Below are 20,054 nucleotides of genomic sequence, written 5' to 3'. Positions count from 1 at the left end.
TCTCTCTCTCCACCCCTTTCATGTCTCTTTATCATCACCTTGTCTGTCACTCTAATCACACTGTCTCAAAGCCCTCTGCCTCTCCATGCCTGACACAGTATCCATGAATGTGTATGCATGTGTGTGTAACGTATCTGAGCATATTTGTGCACATGCGTGTCCTCTGTGTGCATATTCCTGTCGTGTCCATTTCCTTTATATGTAGCCTGTGTGTGTGTGTGTGTGTGTGTGTGTGTGTGTGTGTGTGTGTGTGTGTGTGTGTGTGTGTGTGTGTGTGTGTGTGTGTGTGTGTGTGTGTGTGTGTGTGTGTGTGTGTGTGTGTGAGACAGAGAGAGAATATTGTGTGAAGCAGAGCCGAGTGTAGTAGTCAGAGAGCAATGTACTACTTGGTGTACTACTGTATAGTAGTATGTACTAGCAGCTGTGGTGGTGGTAGTAAATATTATTATTATTTGTACTACTGCTACTATAGGGTCCATTTGTACACTCTCAGAGTTAAATATACACTCAGGATTTCACGGAGAAGTATGGCTCTTACTGTGCGTTCTGGTACACCTCCACAGAGCTGTTGAGTCCCTCCAGCTGCTCCATCAGGAGCTGCAGGTTGGAGTTGACGTAGCTCAGCTCCAGCCCCACCATCTCACGAACCTTATTGTTGTGTGTCGCCCTGGGAGACAGAAGGAAAAGTGTCAAAATGTTATCCATCACTTTGAATACTTTGGTGAAATAAAGAACACTGAAATGTAAACTTGAAGACAGAGAGAAAGAAATAGAGAGGGAGACACTGACATTTAATTACAACAGTACTAGACATATTGAACAATTATTATCACTCTCACACACACACACACACAGGTGGACAGGCTCAAAAACAGTGTACATGTGTTTTTGTGTGTGTGTGTGTGTGTGTGTGTGTGTGTGTGTGTGTGTGTGTGTGTGTGTGTGTGTGTCCATCCTAAAGACAATGTTGTTGCCCTGCAAAGGAGATAAGCATGCTCAAAGGTGCGCGTGTGTATGCGCCCTAAAGACAATGTTGTTGCCCTGCAAAGCAGAGATAAGAACATTCAAAAGGTGTGTATGCGCATGCATGCTTTCGTGCGTATGATATATAAGTAGTGGGTGGTTCCTTCCTACACACACACACACAACACACAATCTGTCTGTCAGATCTTATTGTCTATGTCTCACTGCAAACACACTATCTATCAACACATGGCGTCACTGCCAACACAGTCACACTACCAGCAAAAGCACATGACCACTTCCATGGCTCCCTGTCTGTTTCTTTATCCATCGCTCTCTGTCAAAGAAACTCATTTTAATCTCAAGTATTTTGTAATGTTCAATGCTAATGTGCTTCATTGCCATAACGAAGATACATTATGTGTCACTGTTTGGGAATTATGGCAGAATTACTCTTTATATTGTTAAGTTGTTCACATTTGTCCTTATTGACACAAGTATCTTATTTTGCCCTTCTTGTGAAATGCCCAAGAAGTCTGAATATTCCGAGATGCTTCTGTATGCTGGTCTGATATTTATTGTATTTATTGTTATGGCTACAGCTTGGCTCCGTGGCACGAGCCTCTCTTATCTATGTGAATAAATATTTTCCTATCCCTGCTGTTAGACAGAGAACTACTTTACCACCGACCTGTGAGCATAAAGCCTCTAGATCCCTAGCATCCCTATTCTGGGGCTAACATTTTGCGAAGATAGCTGATCTGCAAGCTCACAATGTGTTGATCTTTAGTGTTGAGCATAAACAGGAGGGGGCCTAGTATAGATCCCTTGGGAATCCGGTCAACTATTTACAGTACTGTATAGGGTTTAAAGGAGGGTTGACCCAAAAAATTACAAATTTTCTATCAATTACACACCCCATGAAGCCTTGAATTCATGGATAAGAGACTTAGTAGGAAACTCTTTGAGTCTCTTACTCCGCCGGTCATCAAATTATTGGCTTCGGAATGGGACAAAAACTAAAAAATCTCCATGAATTCAAGGCTTCACAGGGTGTGTAATTGATAGAAAATAAGAAATGTTTTGGGTGGGTAAATGAATGTACTTCTCCTATGATATCATGTATTAAATCACCACCTTAGAAATAAGTGTCTCCATTTGCCCCAACAATTACTGATTGATACTGAATTCCTCAGCATCACCAAAGCATTAATAAATGCATTCATACAATAGGTCTCGCTCCCCCGCCCTCCACCTCCTCAGTGGAGACATGTCAGTGTTGGGTCTTACTTGTCGTAACACAAACAATCACATGACAATGGAGCCCTTTATACTATCTGTTGGCAGCAGGAGACATCTGTGCGTGCGCGCGCCCGTGCATTATCTGTGTGCTATGGTGATTAAGTCTCATCATATAAAGCAGTGGTAAGCAACAGGTGGCCCAAATAACATGCCCGGCAAATTCTCTCTTTTCTAAATAATTTACAATATCGGACTGACAGTCAAACATACAGAATATGTCCAAATAGAGAATCTACCCTGAGCTGAAGAATGATTATTATACTTTTAAGAAGAAAGGCATGAGGTTTGTCTTTAAAAGGATATAAAATTAAACCTGACAGTATTCCTCAAACACATGGATTCTGGTCTGCAAGACATTTGGGAAAGAGAAATACACACACACACATCTGTTCCTGCCTTCATCCAAGGAGTGCAAGGTGGGTGTGTGTGTGTGTGTGTGTGTGTGTGTGTGTGTGTGTGTGTGTGTGTGTGTGTGTGTGTGTGTGTGTGTGTGTGTGTGTGTGTGTGTGTGTGTGTGTGTGTGTGTGTGTGTGAGAGAGAGAGAGAGAGACAGGAATGTGGAGGAGTCTGAATGATGACTGTTGGTTGAGCTCCTCAGATAGCCATAATAGAAAACAGATACAGACATACCTACTGCTGTTCAGGTTAAGAGAAGAGAAGAGAACTCTCTCGCTCTGGTGGAGCCATGCAGTCAGAGATACACGCACACACAGACAGACAGACAGACTCCCTCTCTCCTTCTTCATACACACCTCATTTCATTGCATGTACTGTAACTAGATGAACCAGTTATGATGTGCCATTATATACTTACTGTACATATAGAATATACCCAAGGATAAGCTGGTATCAGAGAGCGTAGCTAGAGTTGAACCGTAGACAGAAGCCTGGTGTGTGTGTGTGTGTGTGTGTGTGTGTGTGTGTGTGTGTGTGTGTGTGTGTGTGTGTGTGTGTGTGTGTGTGTGTGTGTGTGTGTGTGTGTGTGTGTGTGTGTCTCATCGGTCATGCAGTGAGACTGTGTCACTCTAAAAGTATTTGTCCTGGTGTCCTGTTGTTCTACCTGTAGCTGCCCAGCCAGTTCACCCACATACTGTACTGCTGTTACAGTCTGACTAAACCTTCTCGTGATATTTCATCATTTAAGACCCCAAGGACATGTGAGGACTTATGAATGACATAAACAACTATTATGCTCTATAATAACTAATAGAGAGTATGTATCAACGAACACATGTTTCATTATGGACAAGGAAGTGTATGGATCTTTTCCCATTTCTCTGCATTTCCTTGTTTGACTGTGTGTGTGTGTGTGTGTGTGTGTGTGTGTGTGTGTGTGTGTGTGTGTGTGTGTGTGTGTGTGTGTGTGTGTGTGTGTGTGTGTGCAGGTGTTAACGAGTATGTGAGTGCATTTCCGTGCGTATGTTGAAACGTAACCGGTTGTGTTTAAATGCAGGTTAAATGTAACCTGATCTCCCCACGCTGTGTTATACCTTCGTCTGCAGTACGTTAAACTGTCAGCTCACACAGAACTATAAAACAAATTCAAATCGTTAAAATGACAGTCATCGATCACAAGTGACCCAGAAACACATAATCATTACCTATACAGTCAGCGATCACAAGTGACCCAGAAACACATAATCATTACCTAATTCTCAAGCCACATTTTTAACGGTTGGCTTGAAATCCCCTTTGTTAAAATATGGTGTTCAAACTAGCGTGTATCTATTCAGACTAGTTTTTATTAGAGGAATGTGTTTGAGTATTCTGCTGTCCCCCATACTGAAGAAAATCACAGATATTTCATATCTTATCTACGTTTCAAAATATACACAAACTGGACAAGAACTGCAACACAGCAAAAAAAAAAAAAAAAGAGTAAGCAAAAAGTAACAGAGGAGGAGAAGCAGACAGGGGCAGACAGGGGCTGATTAAAGTTGACCTGGCTCATACCAGTCCACTTCCCCTCTGCAGTGAAACAGACAGACCCCAGACTGCCTCAGGGACCACAGGAGGAAGTCATGGTCTCCTACTGGGACTTGAACCACTTTCAACCTGCCGTCCTTATATTGGGCAAGTCATTATAGGCAAAAATGTCAAAACAATTTCTAAAAAACAGCAAACTCACACAACGCATCATTGTGAGCTTGTAGATAGACAATAGTCTAAGCTCCAAGTACAACACAATACAGAGCAGCTGGTGAAAATGACAAATACTGACAGTTCAACAGTTAAGTTCCAGCGTCTTTTAGGGCATGGGTTCAAATCCCTCCTCTGGTCCTGGAAGCCTGCAGCTCACTGGCAAGAAACCCCCCCTACCTCCCACCCGCCTCTATTAAGTGGGTACACATGCACACACACGTGCCAAGGACTTAATGCTTCTGCTGCTGGCATGACAACTAATAACACAGTAACCATGGGAGCATGGTAGCAGCAGAGAGGCCTGGAGGTGTGGTGTGTTTATCACAAGCACGCACACTGTAGTAAACACGTGTCATTGATATCAGAGGTATTATAATGGTATGAATTATAATGAAGACATTTAACTGGTTTAACCCATCCCTCCCCCATCTGCTTCTCTAAAACTAAGAAGAAATATGAAGCGGAGCAGACCGGCCGTTCTACAGAGAGAGAAAGAAATAGTCATCAGGCTTCCTCAGAGCTGGCCTTTTTAACAGTAACAAAAGCCTTTATTGGCAGCTCGTCACTGGGTGCAGCCACTCACACACCACTAATGGAAAGGACTGAAACCACTAATCCTGAAGTTAGAAAGAGAGAGAGAGGGAAGGAGAGTGAGAGAGAGCATGGAGAGGAGAGGGAGAGAGAGAGAAAGGTAGAGAGATATACCAGATCATTCCAACCCCAAAAGCCAAATACTGTCTGCAAAAAACAAAACGTATAGAGCAATTTGTGGAGTAGACCAGTGGTTCTCAACCTGTGGGTCAGGACCAAGCCCCCAGAACCCAGTGGTTTCATTGAAGCCAAATGGACATGGTGGCCAGTCATGGTAGTGCAGGCGCGTCCAGGCCTGGGGCCTCAACACATGAACGCGGAAACGGTTTCGACCAATGGGCTCGACTCACGAGCTTGCGCACGAGCTTGCGCACGGGGCTGCGCGCTTCTGTGACGCAAAACGCGTCACTGTGACGCAAAACGCGTCACAGAAGTGACGCGTTCGGAGCCCCAAATAGGCCGCGCCCACCAAATTTCCAACCCGGAAGAAGGGTTCAATTGAGCCCATGCGCTGGGTGAGCAACTCAATGCAAGTGGATGGGAGGAGATTTCTGGTGCCCTCTCTATTATTTTTAACTCTATGGTCAGGACCCCCAGGGGGGTCCCCACATGATTTTTGGGGGGGTCCCCAGATGACAGTGAAGTGACAATTTAAGGACTTTTAATACCTAATACCTGAAAAAATATATAATAAAAGAGATGGAATGAAAAAAAAGACCATTACTGCATCAAAAGCAATCAACAAACTATACTATAAAAACTGGTCAAACATTGGCCAAATTGTCAAATAATATAATAAAGAGGGAAAGGGAAGTGCGAGGCGTTGTGAGCTTGTAGATCGGCTATTTTCACAATATTTATCTGTGGAACCGAGTCAAACTAAATGTAATGGTTCAACTCCTACATTCCAAGTACTTGTCAGGGTGCTGGTCCCCAGTTCAAATATGATAACTATTTTAGGGGCGTCGCAGCCTGAAAAGGTTGAGAAACACTGTAGACAGCCTTGGCTTTCTCTGCATTCATCATCATGTTGTGTGAAATGTTTCTGAGAAATATGATTTCAGGTCATCCAAACCATAAAAAGAGTCAGATGTTTCAATAGGGACAAACCCACTTCACACCCAGGGACCCCCGAGGGGCCGTCAGGGACCTTACACCTCCGTCTGCCCTACAAACAAAGTGGCTAGTTGGTATTTTGAAGGTCATGCATTATGACTTGGGTTTAGATTTCCCAATATTATATCTACGTATATCCATTATATAATACACTGCTCATCAGCATTGTTGCTCAAGGGTACATAGCACGAGTCACGACAGCAGATCATGGGATGTATGGACAATGGGCAATTATCTAAAATAATTGCAGGCGGTTATGTAATAATCGTGACAGGCCTAAGCATAATGTCATCATCACAAGGAGCATAAAGTCCTCATCACAAAGGAGCATGCTCTACGGGAATTAGAGTGTCTGTCATCATCAATCACCTCAAATGCACAAAATTGGATCTTAATGTTCACACATACACCGTACACCGTACACACACACATAACGTGTGTGTGTGTGTGTGTGTGTACGTGAAGAATGCAGTTCCCCGCACGGCTCTGATCTTATCTTCTGTGTTGTTTTGCCTTAGGTCAGTCCTGATGAGGCCTGGAGACATCTCATCATCTCTGACAGATATGACAGAAGCTGAACCAAAGTGACGTATGTGAATGGTGAGGTACAGCCGTCTACTCTGTATGAATGGAGGGAAGGATGGGTGGGGTGACAAGAAGGACACTACATGTAGCTTTAATAGCTGCCTTAGGCCATGGTGTTATGTAACCATAATGTTGGAGTGAAACTTATGTACTTGTGTGTATGTGATTTTGAGCACATTAAAAACTAAATGTATATATTTCGATGGGAGAACATGAGACGTGATCAGCCTATACTGTACGATAATATGAACCAGCCTACAGGATGTGTTAAGGGTTGGGCAAAATATTTATATTGTATCAATATCGTGATATAAGACTAGGTCATATCCTCTGGGATCTTATTGTGATATGGCATAAGTATTCTCTTTTCCTGGTTTTAATCACTCAAGCCTTATTTTATACTTTCAAAATTGTGCTTTTAATAGCTCACGACGTGTCGCATAGTGACACATTGTGAGCTTGTAGATCAGCTATTTCTTTCTACTTTTAAACATTTGTGACAAATAAAAATGATATTAATGTCATCAATATATTTGGACAAAACTATTGTGATATTTGATTTTGTCCAAATATCACCCAGCCCTAGGATGTGTACAAGAGATTTAGTTTGACTCCCAGCATTATATGTGACTGTATTTTGATCCACTTCTGTAATCTGTATCCTCTTCTCCGCAGCTAACGACCCAGTTTCTCACTGTGTGTAATAAACTTTATCTTATCAGTAGCACTCTTCTTGAACTGAACTGAACAGCAACACATCATAAACTAAAGGCATTGTTAGTGTATCATAAGCATAAAGGTTTACAGTATAATCACATAGTAGAATTACTTGTATTGTCATGCAGTATCAATTTGATAGGAGTCTCCGTCATGCCTGTTCGTTTAAATTATTAAACAGTTGTCATGTAAAGTACTCCTGCTACTGTTATTACTGCTAGTTTGCTATTCTATCTGCTAATTAAGTGGTTCTCGACTCTGATCCTCAGGCAAGGCTGGTAGTTCACTATTCTCCCTGGCGTGCCAGGTCTAATGATTAGACCGTTTGAAGTGTTACCATATTACAAGGAAAGTACTATATTTACAGTATATGATACTTGTGGGTGTTATGTTTAGATAAACTGTGGATTCACGTGTTGGCTGTTGTAGCAGCAAGGAACATGATCCAGATTTGAATACAACAGAAGATGGGACAAGATTATTTTTTTGTTTGTTTTTACTACAAATGTAAATAAGACACAAATTAATTAATTAAGACAACAATAATCTAAGAGTATGTGCAGCAATGTGCTGGAGAATGTACTGTTGTCCTAAGCTCAGTGTGTTCCAAGTCATGTACCGTTTACCCCCAGTATGTAAAATATGATAAGAATATCTCTACACGTTGATCTTCAGTACTGTACTGTGTATGGTTTGTTAGATCATACATTCAGACAATAGACTTAACGAGACAGCAGACAGATTAATAAACAAAACAGCAGACGTAAGACTGACGGATTAATAAACAAGTCAGCAGATTTAAGATTAAGACAGACAGGATGTGACATTAACAGTACAGGATGTATTATATTAGCAATGTGTAGGTGAGCAGTGAGTATGAATGGACATGAAAAGGCCATATTAAAAGGACTTTCTGGTTTCTGCATGTTTGTTCTGATCTTGTTCTTATGCACTGATCTTGTGTGTGGAGGACACAGACTACACAGTAAAGTTCTCAGTGTTAATTCATCCATTTGTGACTCAGAGTGTACTACCTATGTAACCAAATGGACCCGTAAATACTCGGGATTTTACAATATACAAGCGTTCCTCATGTCCAGTAGTTACCTCTGATTTATAAGCATTTTATATGCATAGTTGTGCGCCAGTGTCGTGCACCTAAAGTAGCCGATCTGTGACCTTGTAGATCGGCTACTTTCTGTGCACAACACCAGTGTGCAAACTAGGTATACATCAGGGGTGTGCTCAGGCTTCAGACTCACAGTACTTGACGAGTATAAATCAGAGGTATATTCAGGCCTTAGACTTACTTGAGGAGGTTCTCGGCTCCCGCTCTCATCCTCATCTGTTTGATGATCGACTGGTTGAGGGTGGCTCTCTTGTTCTGTAGCTTACTGCGCCCTGTCTGCGCCAGCGGATTGCAGCCCTGCAGGACACCACATGACATAGGAATTTAATAATAATACTAAAAATATAATATGATAAAAACAATGCTAATACCATTTTAATACGTAAAAATGGAAAATGGCATGACACATCAGATTAGGGTTGCAGACCTGCAGGCAGGTGGTATTGTTGTACAAAGGAATCATTGCAGAAAAAGTAATACATAACACACAAAACATCAGTCAGTAACTCATAAACGCAGTTAATAAGTGCTCATGAATAAGTGCCTTGCTCAAGGGCAACTCAACAGGCACAACAGTGACCTCAACACATGTATTTTATACTTATGCAGATTTCTACTCCTTCCTTTGCATTTTTTTTTTTTTAACAACACTTAAACCCTATATACTTAGTTGACTGGGTTCCCCCAGGACTCTATACTACTGTAGGTCCATTAGTATTTCCCTCTGCACCAAATCTTAAAATCGCAGATCTACAAGACCAGAACACATCTCACGAGCTTGTAGATCTGCCATTTTTGCCAAATGTTTGCCCTGGCCTAGAATATGCTAGGATTCTTGTTGTTAGCATTAGCAATGCAACTGCAATCATAGGAAGCTAGAATAATTCGACCCACTCCTTTGAACCTGGTCGTCATGTAACAATAAAGCTGACGTTCAAGTTGAACAGTAGCAGGACAGTGGTTCTTCTTCACTCTCCTCTGTCAAATGACAAGAGGTGACGGTAGGCTAGTGTGGAGGCTAAGCTGTCCTGTTCATGGATCTACCTCCCTCTGTCCATGTGCCTCTCCCTCTATCAACCCATTGCATGTCCTTGTCTTATCACAAAAACAGTAGCCCTGCCTCACTGTGTCAACAAATATAGTCATACAGATACTGATACAACACACACACACACACACACACACACACACACACACACACACTAGTGCGCCCTGCCTTAACAGGTGTGTCTGACATATATTCAGAACACATCCATTTTTGTTCCATTTCTTGTGAAGGTATTAGTAATTCAGGTTTATGTGCACTGTATTTCTGTATACTTGGAAACAACTTGACAGGTTACTGAACCACTAAACCATTTCCCTGTGTATGATTGTGTTGTCCGTTTAAATACATCTTTGAGTTGACTCCCAGCTGTTAAGGCCCATGACCTGACATGAAACAGTTTACTATCCTACTAATCTAACACACATGTCAGTCATTTGGCTGACCCTCTTACGCAAAGTGTTCTCATGTCTCTCTCCTGTCAAAGTGTCCTTGAGCAATGTACTGAACTCTTTCCTGCTCACTCACTGGGTCTTTGACTCTACTAATGGTCATGTCGCTCTCGCTCCCCAGTCATATCTTTTATCAGTTTTCCACTGCATTTTATCTCAGTTATCCACTAGAGGTACTACAGTTAATTAATAGCACTAATAATTGTTATTATTACTGCTGTTAGTGTTAACACTTGCCTGCCAAAAACGTTTTTAAAGTGTTTTTGTTTAATTAATAATTAATTAGTTAATATAGATTTAGTCGATAAAAAAAACGCTATTCAAAATGTTCTCGTGATTTTTTTATGTATAAAAAAGAAAATAACAAAATAATTGATAGTTGCTTGGAGCCCTAATGATCACTGACTTCAACAGGTTCAACAGACTTCATTCAGTGTCTCGTGCAAGTGGATGATTGGCTGTTACTTGGAATTTAACAGATAGCCTTTTACAGTAGTTAAGGTGTTCAAAACCACAGGATCAGTGACATTTCAAACGTGATGCTACCAAACACACAATACACCTGTTTACAGTACAGGTTCAAAGCCATTCCCATCATACTGAGTCAAACTCTGCTGAGTCAGCGGTGACATTTCAGTTGATGGATTTCCTACCCGCTGCTTCTGTCCATTTGCAGCACATTCCTTCATCTCACACAGAGATGCTTAGAGTGATTGATACAATGATGATTCAGTGTCTTTCCCAAGGATACATGGCCGCTGTAGCAAGCAGGTATTGAACCTGTGACCACCACATTACAGTATAGACCAGGGGTCTTCAACAGGGGATCCTCAGAGATACTGCAGGGGGGTCCGCCAAATCTTTATTTTTGATAATTTTACATTCCACTTGAACCCTCACATCCCTATTCTGAGGGGAGCATTAGCCGAAAACAGCAGGTCTACAAGCTCACAAGGCGTCGCAGTAGTGTGAAAATACACATTTAACATGAATCCAATATGTAGTGGGAGTCCCTGCTTCATCTCTCTCTCAGCTAACGGGTCCTTGGCCTGAAAAACGTTGAAGACCCCTGGTATACTCTAGGCCTGGTTGAATTAAGATATATATTTTTGTTCATTCCTTCACAAACCATAAAGGTTTGTTAGTATCCTCAACACACCCTGAAGAAGGCAGCCTTGCTGTCCGAAACATTGGTTTTTATTGTGCTCTAGTCCTCATCAGAGGCTACGTGTGCGGCGACTCTTTGATGTTTTTATCCTCAACCACCATAACACTACACTTGGTGGATGTTTACTTTTTAGGTATGAGTGGGCACAGTGTGGGAATGCCTGGCACCGGGCCGTTATCCAAGCAGTGTCCTGCTCTACCCATTGGACTAGAACAGACCAGTCATGCTGAACCAGTCCAGTGTTTGACCAGGCTTCATTAGCGCAGAGCACAAAGGGAGTACAGTCCTCACCTCATCATCATCATCACCACCAGCAGCAAAAAAACACAATGCTGGGGCTCAGCTCACAACACTTCAAATGTGTAATTTTCCCTCTCCAGTCCTTATGTTGCCTCGCTCCTTCCCCTGGATAGGGATGTCACGTAACACCCTCTTAACAATAAGCCCAACAATAGAATAAACAATATCACTTTTTTTTATTGGAAATATCATCCAACAAGCAGTGCAATGATCAGAGACACAGTGGTCAGACAAAGATGTGAAGATGATTTGACAGTGCGACAATAGAGACAAGAAAGATACCAGGCAGAAACTTTGTATCTCTATATTTTGTGTTTTTTCATAAATGAATGTCCTATTTTGTACTTGGCAGCGAAAATAGCTCACAGTGTGCTGTATTATGAGTTGTGTTATGAGCTTGTAGATGTGCTATTTCTGAAACATTTTGGGGAAAACTTGAACATTTATGAAAGGTTTCATCTGTAAAGTCATGCCTAAATTGGGACGCCAGGATGAAAGTGGTTAAGTCTGTCTGTGGGTTTTATAAATATTTAACCAATGCAATGTACAGTATTAACAAGAGCTTGTGACTAAATAATAACTACACTGGGTCCATGAAACAAACCAACCAAACAGCGACAATATAAGGAGAGGACGTAGAAAGTTTGTGTTAACAAATGAAGACAAAGCTTGTTAGCCACCATGACAAAGTCTCTAGTCTCCTGAACTAAACAGGGCCTATGTCCAGGCTGTCTGTTCTAGTATAACCAACACCTCATAAAGAATATGTACGGCAATGATTCATGGGGTCGGTCGGTTATGTAACTGGCGATTAGGGAATGGCAGCGAGCCAGATAGAGGCTAACCTCACCCCTGCTCCAACCACGGACCAGTTATGGCAGCACAATACCCACTCGCCACTCCCTGCTCTCTCAAAAAGACAGTATTTATAAGTGAACAAAAGCAATTGAGAGATTGTGCCCACTGATGTTGTGGTGACTCAGGAGCTGCACATTCAGACCTCAGGCTTAGCTACGGGTAGGGTGAGGCTCCATACCTCCAGGGTCTATTTTCACCACATCTCCCCTACACTACAGTGTCCCCCTTATTAGCTTTCTTACTGTCTGTCTACCTTTCAGCTTTCCTACTGTCGGTCTTCCTCTCAGCTTTCCTACTGCGTCTTCTTCTCAGCTTCCCTACTATCGCTATCGGTCTTCCTCTCTGCTTCCCTACTATCGGTCTTCCTCTCAGCTTCCCTACTATCTGTCTTCCTCGCAGCTTCCCTACTGTCTGTCTTCCTCTCAGACTCAGCTTACCTACTGTCCGTCTCCCTCGCAGCTTTCCTACTGTCTGCCTGCCAGTCCTCTTGAGCTTTCCTACTTTCTGTCTCCCAGTTAGTGTTCCTAGTTTCTTTGCTTTGCTAGTTTATGTCTCCCTCTCAACTCTCCAGACTGTCTAAACAAAGACACACTCAAGGTGAAGAGGACTGCTACTATTTAAAACCCAAAGAAACAAGACATTTGTTGGTGAACTCTTGCCTCTGTGTTATTATAGCAGCATAGAAAGAGAGAGAGAGAGAGAGAGAGGGAGAGAGAGAGATTGGTGTTGTCAGTAGTCCAGGGCACATGCTGTTCATTTGTCTGTGTGGTTTGGTTTGGGTGAAGGACAGGCTTTGGGGCTGATTTCTACTACGTCAATGGGCTCCCTGAGACCAACGGCTGGAGGAGGAGGATTGGAACGAGAGGGAAGAGAAGAAGAGAAACATGCCGATTCGGCTGTTTTCCTCCTGTGGTTTTTCCGCGTGGTAGCGAGCCAGGGGCTGGCAGAGACCAGTTTGGGGAGGGGGGGCTCGGGGGGGGCAGATCCCTACTTCATCTGGACACCAGGACGCTGGCTTTACCCCATACCAAAAATAAATATGAGCCATACGTTTCAGAAATAAGCTAAGAAATGGAACAAAAGTGTATATTTTACAGAACGTATGACAGAAGTATATATAAATATATATTTTGACCGGCCAAAATGTACAGTATCTAGTAATATCTAGAAAATATACTTTCAGGGCTCAAACTTATTTTCTGGTAATTTTCTTTGTGGGAAATATGTTGTGCAGCACAATGCAGAGAAGTAAAGTGAGAGAGATAGAGACAAGGAGAAAGAGATTAATCTGCACAAGTGCACATGCGGGTCAGATGCTAGATTCTACCCACAACATTGTGAATAGGGTCTGTGAAGATAATAGGATATAACCAATTCCCAAACATGCTGAATTGTACAATTAAGGAGGTTTAGAGAAAACTTTACAATATGGAGATATTAATATTGGCATTTGATTAATTGGTTCATAATCATAAATATTGTGATATCACTTTGGTCTAGTCAGAGTCATACTGCAAAGCTCATGTGATACTGTTACATTTAAATGTTTTGGCATTTGGCTGGCACCCTTACTTGATGATTTACATTAAGTTCTACTGAGAGAGCAGCCCCACCTGCTCAAGAAAGGACAGGAAACATGACTCAAACGTGTGACTCAGTTACAGGACAGCCTCTCTAAGTTAATCATTCACGGACTCTGCTTAAAGCCTTAATCCAAAAGTTTTATGTCCTTTTATGTTAAGAGTGGTAATTTCGAACTGTAACACACTGGGATTCGAACCTGGGTCTCCCGTGGGGGAAACCGAATATCTACCACTCATCCAAGTGGGAATCCTCCCTTGGCCAGCGGAGATATTCGGCTTATGAGCTTTAGGCAGGGCTAAGAGTAGGGAGACCACCTCCAGCCACTGCAGATGCTATTTATATTTTATATTAACTACCATACATATTGGTTAAAATAAAATGTTATTCGTTATTCCCGTATTGCAGCTTTAACCACGCCAAACCACTGCAATTCTTTTCACTGGCAGAGAGACAGGGAGAGAGAAAGACAGAGAGAGGAAGGGGAAAAGGTCCTTCGCTCCATTTGGCTTAAAAATTGACAAAACAGTTTCCAGATCACAAATCTGTTTAACATTTAGAAAATCATGAGAGCATCGTACTCATTGACCCTGTGGCTTTAAAAAAAAAAAGACTAGAGAGAGGGAGAGATGGAGAGCAGACAAAGAAAGAATAGGGTGGTCCTGTGGTGACAATACTGAGTCCCGAAGAGTGTGTGTGAGTGCGTGTGCGTGTGCGTGTGTCAGAAATAGGAAACGGGGTGATAGAGGTAGCTGAACTTTGGCCTCCCTCTCTCATTCTGTAGAGTTGTGTGTCTGGCATAGCTGCAGTGTTTATACAGACAGGAAATGGAGACAAAGCATGGATCCAGACAGGGTTCAGAATGGTGAATCTGGGGGGGCTTGGCTCTCCTAACAAAGACCCTTTAAAACAACAGACTCATCTACAACAACACACTGCTGCGCACATACACAAACATGCGTGAACTGACAACACAGTGCGCCGCAGGCCCACACAAACTGATCACCAATGTTCACTCTCTCTCACACACACACACACACACACACACACACACACACACACACACACACACACACACACACACACACACACACACACACACACACACACACACACACACACACACACACACACACACACACACACACACACACACACACACACACACACACACACACACACACACACACACACACACACACACGTCCCAACTGCACTAGAGAACAGGGTAAACACCACACAGGGCAAGACCTGGCCGATTGAGTGCCTAAACAGAAGTACCGGAATTTGGCGGAAGAACAAATCTGTTAACATTCTCTGTGAATGAAACGAGTGTTGTGATTGGTCGAAAAAGATAGTTTCCGGGGGTAATAGGTACGACAGAAGTTCCACCCCTATAGACACTCTCTGCTTTAGGTCGTGACCAGGCTTTTCTCTTTGCAGATGAGTAAGGCTGGGAACGAGGCTAGGTAAACACTCATTAGATAACAGCTCTTTCCCCATCACCAGGCTTTTAGGTCGAGAAGGTTGCCATTTCAAATCCCTAGATCAGCTGGGGAAACCCTCCAACTCGACCGTCTCTTCTTCACAGAGCTACTGTCAGTGTGCCCTTGAGCAAGACACATGCAAGACTGCGGTCATACTGTAGGCAGCTCCCAGGTGTGAATGTGTGCGTGAATGTGAAGCAGGAGGTTGTGGCTATGAAAGAGCATTTGTTTAGAGAACACCTGTGGCACTCAGCATGGTTACAGTCAACAAAACCAAAGAATAATGGCAGCCAGATACCAAGTCTGCCAAGTCAAACGTGAACTATTTTTTTGTTTGAATGGGTCACAGCTCAAGAATGTTTTCTCCTTTTTATTACGTCAAAGCAAGTCTTTTGCACACCTACGAAGGTGAGTGCGTAGGAGAAGACCAAACGAGGGCCCCAACGTACTGAAAGAAAAAACTCCCGCACACTATCTTCAAACGCAATTAAAGACGTTTTAATGGGAATAACAACGTTTTGGTCTGTTAGACCTTCATCAGGTTATCTTTTTATGATCCGATTCAGAACATTATTTTGGGAACAAAATGCATCACATAAAAGATAACCTGATGAAGGTCCAACAGACCGAAACGTTGTTATTCCCATTAAAACTTTTTTAATTGCATTTGAAGACGAGTGCGGGAGTTTCTTCTTTCAGTCTTTTTATTATGTCAACAATTATGACAATAAATATGATCGGCATCCACACCAACAGTACATTCAGCATGACAGGAGATCAACTTCAAGTCAAGTAGCTGTCACGAACACCTTTGTGCAACTGGTTTGGTTTCTCTGAGCCAGGCTGGGGCATGAGGAGGGGAATATGCAAATTGACCACTGTACCGCACAATTTGCATAATGAATATGCCTAGGCGTCATATTCCATAAAACAAATAAAAGCAACAGAAATTAACCCTGTCTTCTCCTAAATGAAGGTGAACTGACTGAGAGAGTAAATTTCCACCAAACAAATCCACGCTTTGATGAAATAACTGGTATCAAAAATATAGGACTATCACTGATCTTTTTTTTTCAGGCAGACGGTGACTATGTGATGTTTTATCTCCCTTTTCTTCTGCATGGAACCAGCTTTGTTCACCTCTGTTGTGGTTCCAAGTGTGCTGGGGTGACACCAAAAGGTGACATGAAAACACTGCCAGCTACTGATTGTTCAGAGCTTTGACTTTAGCATTGTTCAACACTCTCCTACCCAGAGGGTTAGACAACGTCATTATAAAGACCAGAGTTGAGGGGTACTATCTGCAGTGGAAAACGACGCTAGTCCAGTCTGTCAAGTCCGAGCCTGTTCCATGCAAGTGGAAATGCATTCAATCCAACTAAAAAACCCACACATACACCCACCCAAATATTGAGGGGGATTTTTGATTGGCTAACTTCAAAAACACCCCAATATTGAACAGTCAACAGATAAGTGTGTTGCCATGCCAATGTCATGTGTAGTAGGAGAACATTCTCTAAATAGCTTCTCTGATACACTTGTCCACTGTATGACATGATGCTATTAATGGCCTGACACCCATTCCCTCCACACACAGACATCTGGTACTGACAGCCCTGCCTTCTCTTTCTCCTCCATATTGTGTGTGTGTGTGTGTGTGTGTGTGTGTGTGTGTGTGTGTGTGTGTGTGTGTGTGTGTGTGTGTGTGTGTGTGTGTGTGTGTGTGTGTGTGTGTGTGTGTGTGTGTCTCACACACAGATACAGATAGTAGTGAGGAGTCTGGTGTGTGAGAGAGAGAAGCAGTGATGTAGCCCAAGCCTACCAATCAAGCTCAACTTATTGCATCTCATCCTCTGAGCCTCTAAGAACATAATGTAAATGTATTATACAGTGTAGACTGTAGAGCATTACCTAACTGTCTAACTGGCTGGTCATGCAGACAACTGTCTTTCACAGTTAAACTGACCAAAACTAAAAGAACAGCATGAGCAGTGAGACAGAAAAAGTTACAAACAATACATACAGCATTAAAATACACAAGGCTCAATGGCTAAGTTCAAATGTAGCATTCATCAAAGAGTGCAGGCCAGGGTCAAGGGACAGGCAATGTTATCTAATGATTAGTTATACAGCTGTTTATCCAATTACATTGTCCTATTGAGTATCTGTATAATGTTTTTTTTTTTAATTACACATACAGGAGAATATGTCCTTGTGTTCAAATGTCGCAATTTTATGCAACTATTTATAACAAATATCAGTTAATATCATATGAATAGGCTATTTGCAACAAGCTGTTGATTAGTCATAGTAAAATGTATATAAAATGAACTGGCAAAAAAAAAGAACTGAATTTTGTTGGCAGCTGATCACCAAAACAACTTACAAGTAAAGTGGAAGAACAGGTTTCCCAAGGAAAGAATCAGTTCTTTCACACGCTAATATCAAAACACGCTGATAAAGGTATCAAATACACATACTAACCCGACTTTCACTGTTAAATAACAAGTTTGAGGAGAACAGTGAGTGGAGGGATAAATGTTTTTATGTTAATGTCACTGATATGTCGCTATCAGAGGACACAATGGTGGAAAAAGTACTCAAATGTTTTACTTAGGTAAAAGTATCAATACTGCAATGTAGAAATACTCATTCAAAATGTACTTGAGTAAAAGTACAAAAGTATTGGTATCAAATTGTACTAAAGTACCAAAAGTAGAAATGTCCCATTTCACAAGTTTTCAAATGTATAAAATTCTTCAAAATAACAGATCTACAAGCTCACAATGCCTCGATCGTGACACATTGTGAACTTGTAGATCGGTTATTTTCAAAAGGCCGAAATGTATATAGGGCTGAAGTGGTTAATGTATGTTTTGTAGTAATAATAATCTAAATCGACTTAGTTACTTTCCACCATGACACAACCTGATATAGTAGGTCTACGTCAAGTCATCATACACACGTATAACGCTTTAGTAAAATGTAAAGTTCAAAAAGTATTTATGAACATTACATTACTACTAGTGTGCATGTTTACGCAGAATACGCACGCATGTGCCTGTGCCTGTGAAGTGTGACTGTAAAAGTAACGATCCGTAGCAACAACGTCAAACTGTCCGATGTGTCATTGGAATTATGTCGTAAAATGTCTTCGCTCCCACGTCCAGGTAAAACTGAACATATTTAACCAACTTTTCTTTTATGTATTAGACGAACACTTCCTACAACTTGTTATTTTACAGCAGGTAAACTATGAAAATGACATTCTATTATGTATATTATATGTATATGCTGGTGGTAAACTATGAGCACCACCACCACCGACTCACCTTTTTAAAGTACTTCTCTGCCCCTCGGAGAGTATCTTTGATACCGTTTGGTAAAAGGGTGTCCGTCATTGTTGCCCCACGTCCAAAAAAACTCCAAAAGTAGAGAGTTTTTTCAGTGAATCTCAGAAGGAAAAACGGAACGAATTCCGAACTTTTATTCAACAGGTGTGTGTGTGGTGGTTTGTGTCGCAGTTCAGTTGGTCCTCCTCTCTGTCTGAATTGAACACTACTGAGAGATCACTGTGGATCTGCCTCTGAGAGAGGCTGAAGCCCCTCCCATTTTCAGACTGATTGACAGGGAATGTAATGTTTTGCTCTCTCTCACTCTCTCTCTCTCTCTCTCTCTCTCTCTCTCTCTCTCTCTCTCTCTCTCTCTCTCTCTCTCTCTCTCTCTCTCTCTCTCTCTCTCTCTCTCTCTCAGTGATGCAATAGAAGTATACTCACATGTTTGACTTAAAGGTAGGGTAAGTCAAGTGATTTACTTTGGTTAAAGTAAGTGTTAAATAGCTACAGAGTGTTTGTTCAGTAAGAGGAGTCTCCCATGTCTCTCCAGCTCTTTATTAATCAGTGCTCTCTCAATTGGCTTACATTTTGTCTCCTACCTGAAAATGTACTATATTCTGTTTACTAAAGAGCTAGAGAGACCCCTGTGACCGAAACAAACACGCTGTAGCAATGATTACTATCAGAATATAATACTGTATTAACTGTAACCTTTTTAACCCCAAAAAATAATTACCAAAAAATATCACTTACCCTACCTTTAAGTAAAAGTATCAACAATCAACACACACAGCAAATAATGTAGATACTCTGTTACAAGTAGTAGAAGTCCTGTATTCAAAATGTACCTGAGTGAAAGTACAAAAGTATCGGAATCAAAATGTACTTAAAGTACCAAAAGTATAACTAATTGTGCAGAATGTCCCATTTCATGAGTTCAAAAATCTTTTGAATATAAAAGATCTACAAGCTCACAATGGATCGCATTGGAGCTTGTATATCGGGCTATTTTCAAATGGCCGAAATATATAGGGCTGAAGTGGTTAGTGTATGTTCTGTAATAATAATAAAAATCTACAAAGTAATTAGTAACTAAAGTTGTCATGTAATTGCAGTGGAGTAAAAGTATAATATTTTCCTCTGAGATGTAGTGGAGTAGAAGTAAAAGTATTGAAAATTGTAAATACTGAAGAAAGTGAAAAATACGTACAGTAGTTGAGTACATATACTTAGTTACTTTACACAACTGCTCTCAGATGCATATGAACTTACTGAACTGTGAA

At 41.6% G+C, this 20,054-nt stretch overlaps 1 protein-coding gene across 2 annotated transcripts in view; it reads right to left on the bottom strand.

Moving 5' to 3' along the window:
- Positions 1-18,981, bottom strand: part of rhpn2 (rhophilin, Rho GTPase binding protein 2) — a 43,474-nt gene extending 24,493 nt beyond the window's left edge. For both annotated transcript variants that reach the window (XM_080427172.1, XM_080427173.1), the window contains exons 1-3: positions 18,769-18,981; positions 8,727-8,842; positions 539-667 (exon numbers count right to left, since the gene is read on the bottom strand). In XM_080427172.1, coding sequence (XP_080283298.1) covers positions 539-667; positions 8,727-8,842; positions 18,769-18,837 — 314 coding nt within the window. In that variant the 5' untranslated portion in view covers positions 18,838-18,981. The remainder of the gene's footprint in view (positions 1-538; positions 668-8,726; positions 8,843-18,768) is intronic.
- Between the last annotated feature and the right edge of the window lie 1,073 nt (positions 18,982-20,054).

This window comes from Gymnoscopelus braueri (assembly GCF_963280865.1).
Source record: "Gymnoscopelus braueri genome assembly, chromosome: 1".
Classification (NCBI taxonomy): Eukaryota; Metazoa; Chordata; class Actinopteri; order Myctophiformes; family Myctophidae; genus Gymnoscopelus; species Gymnoscopelus braueri.
This window is presented reverse-complemented; position numbering and strand designations above follow the sequence as displayed.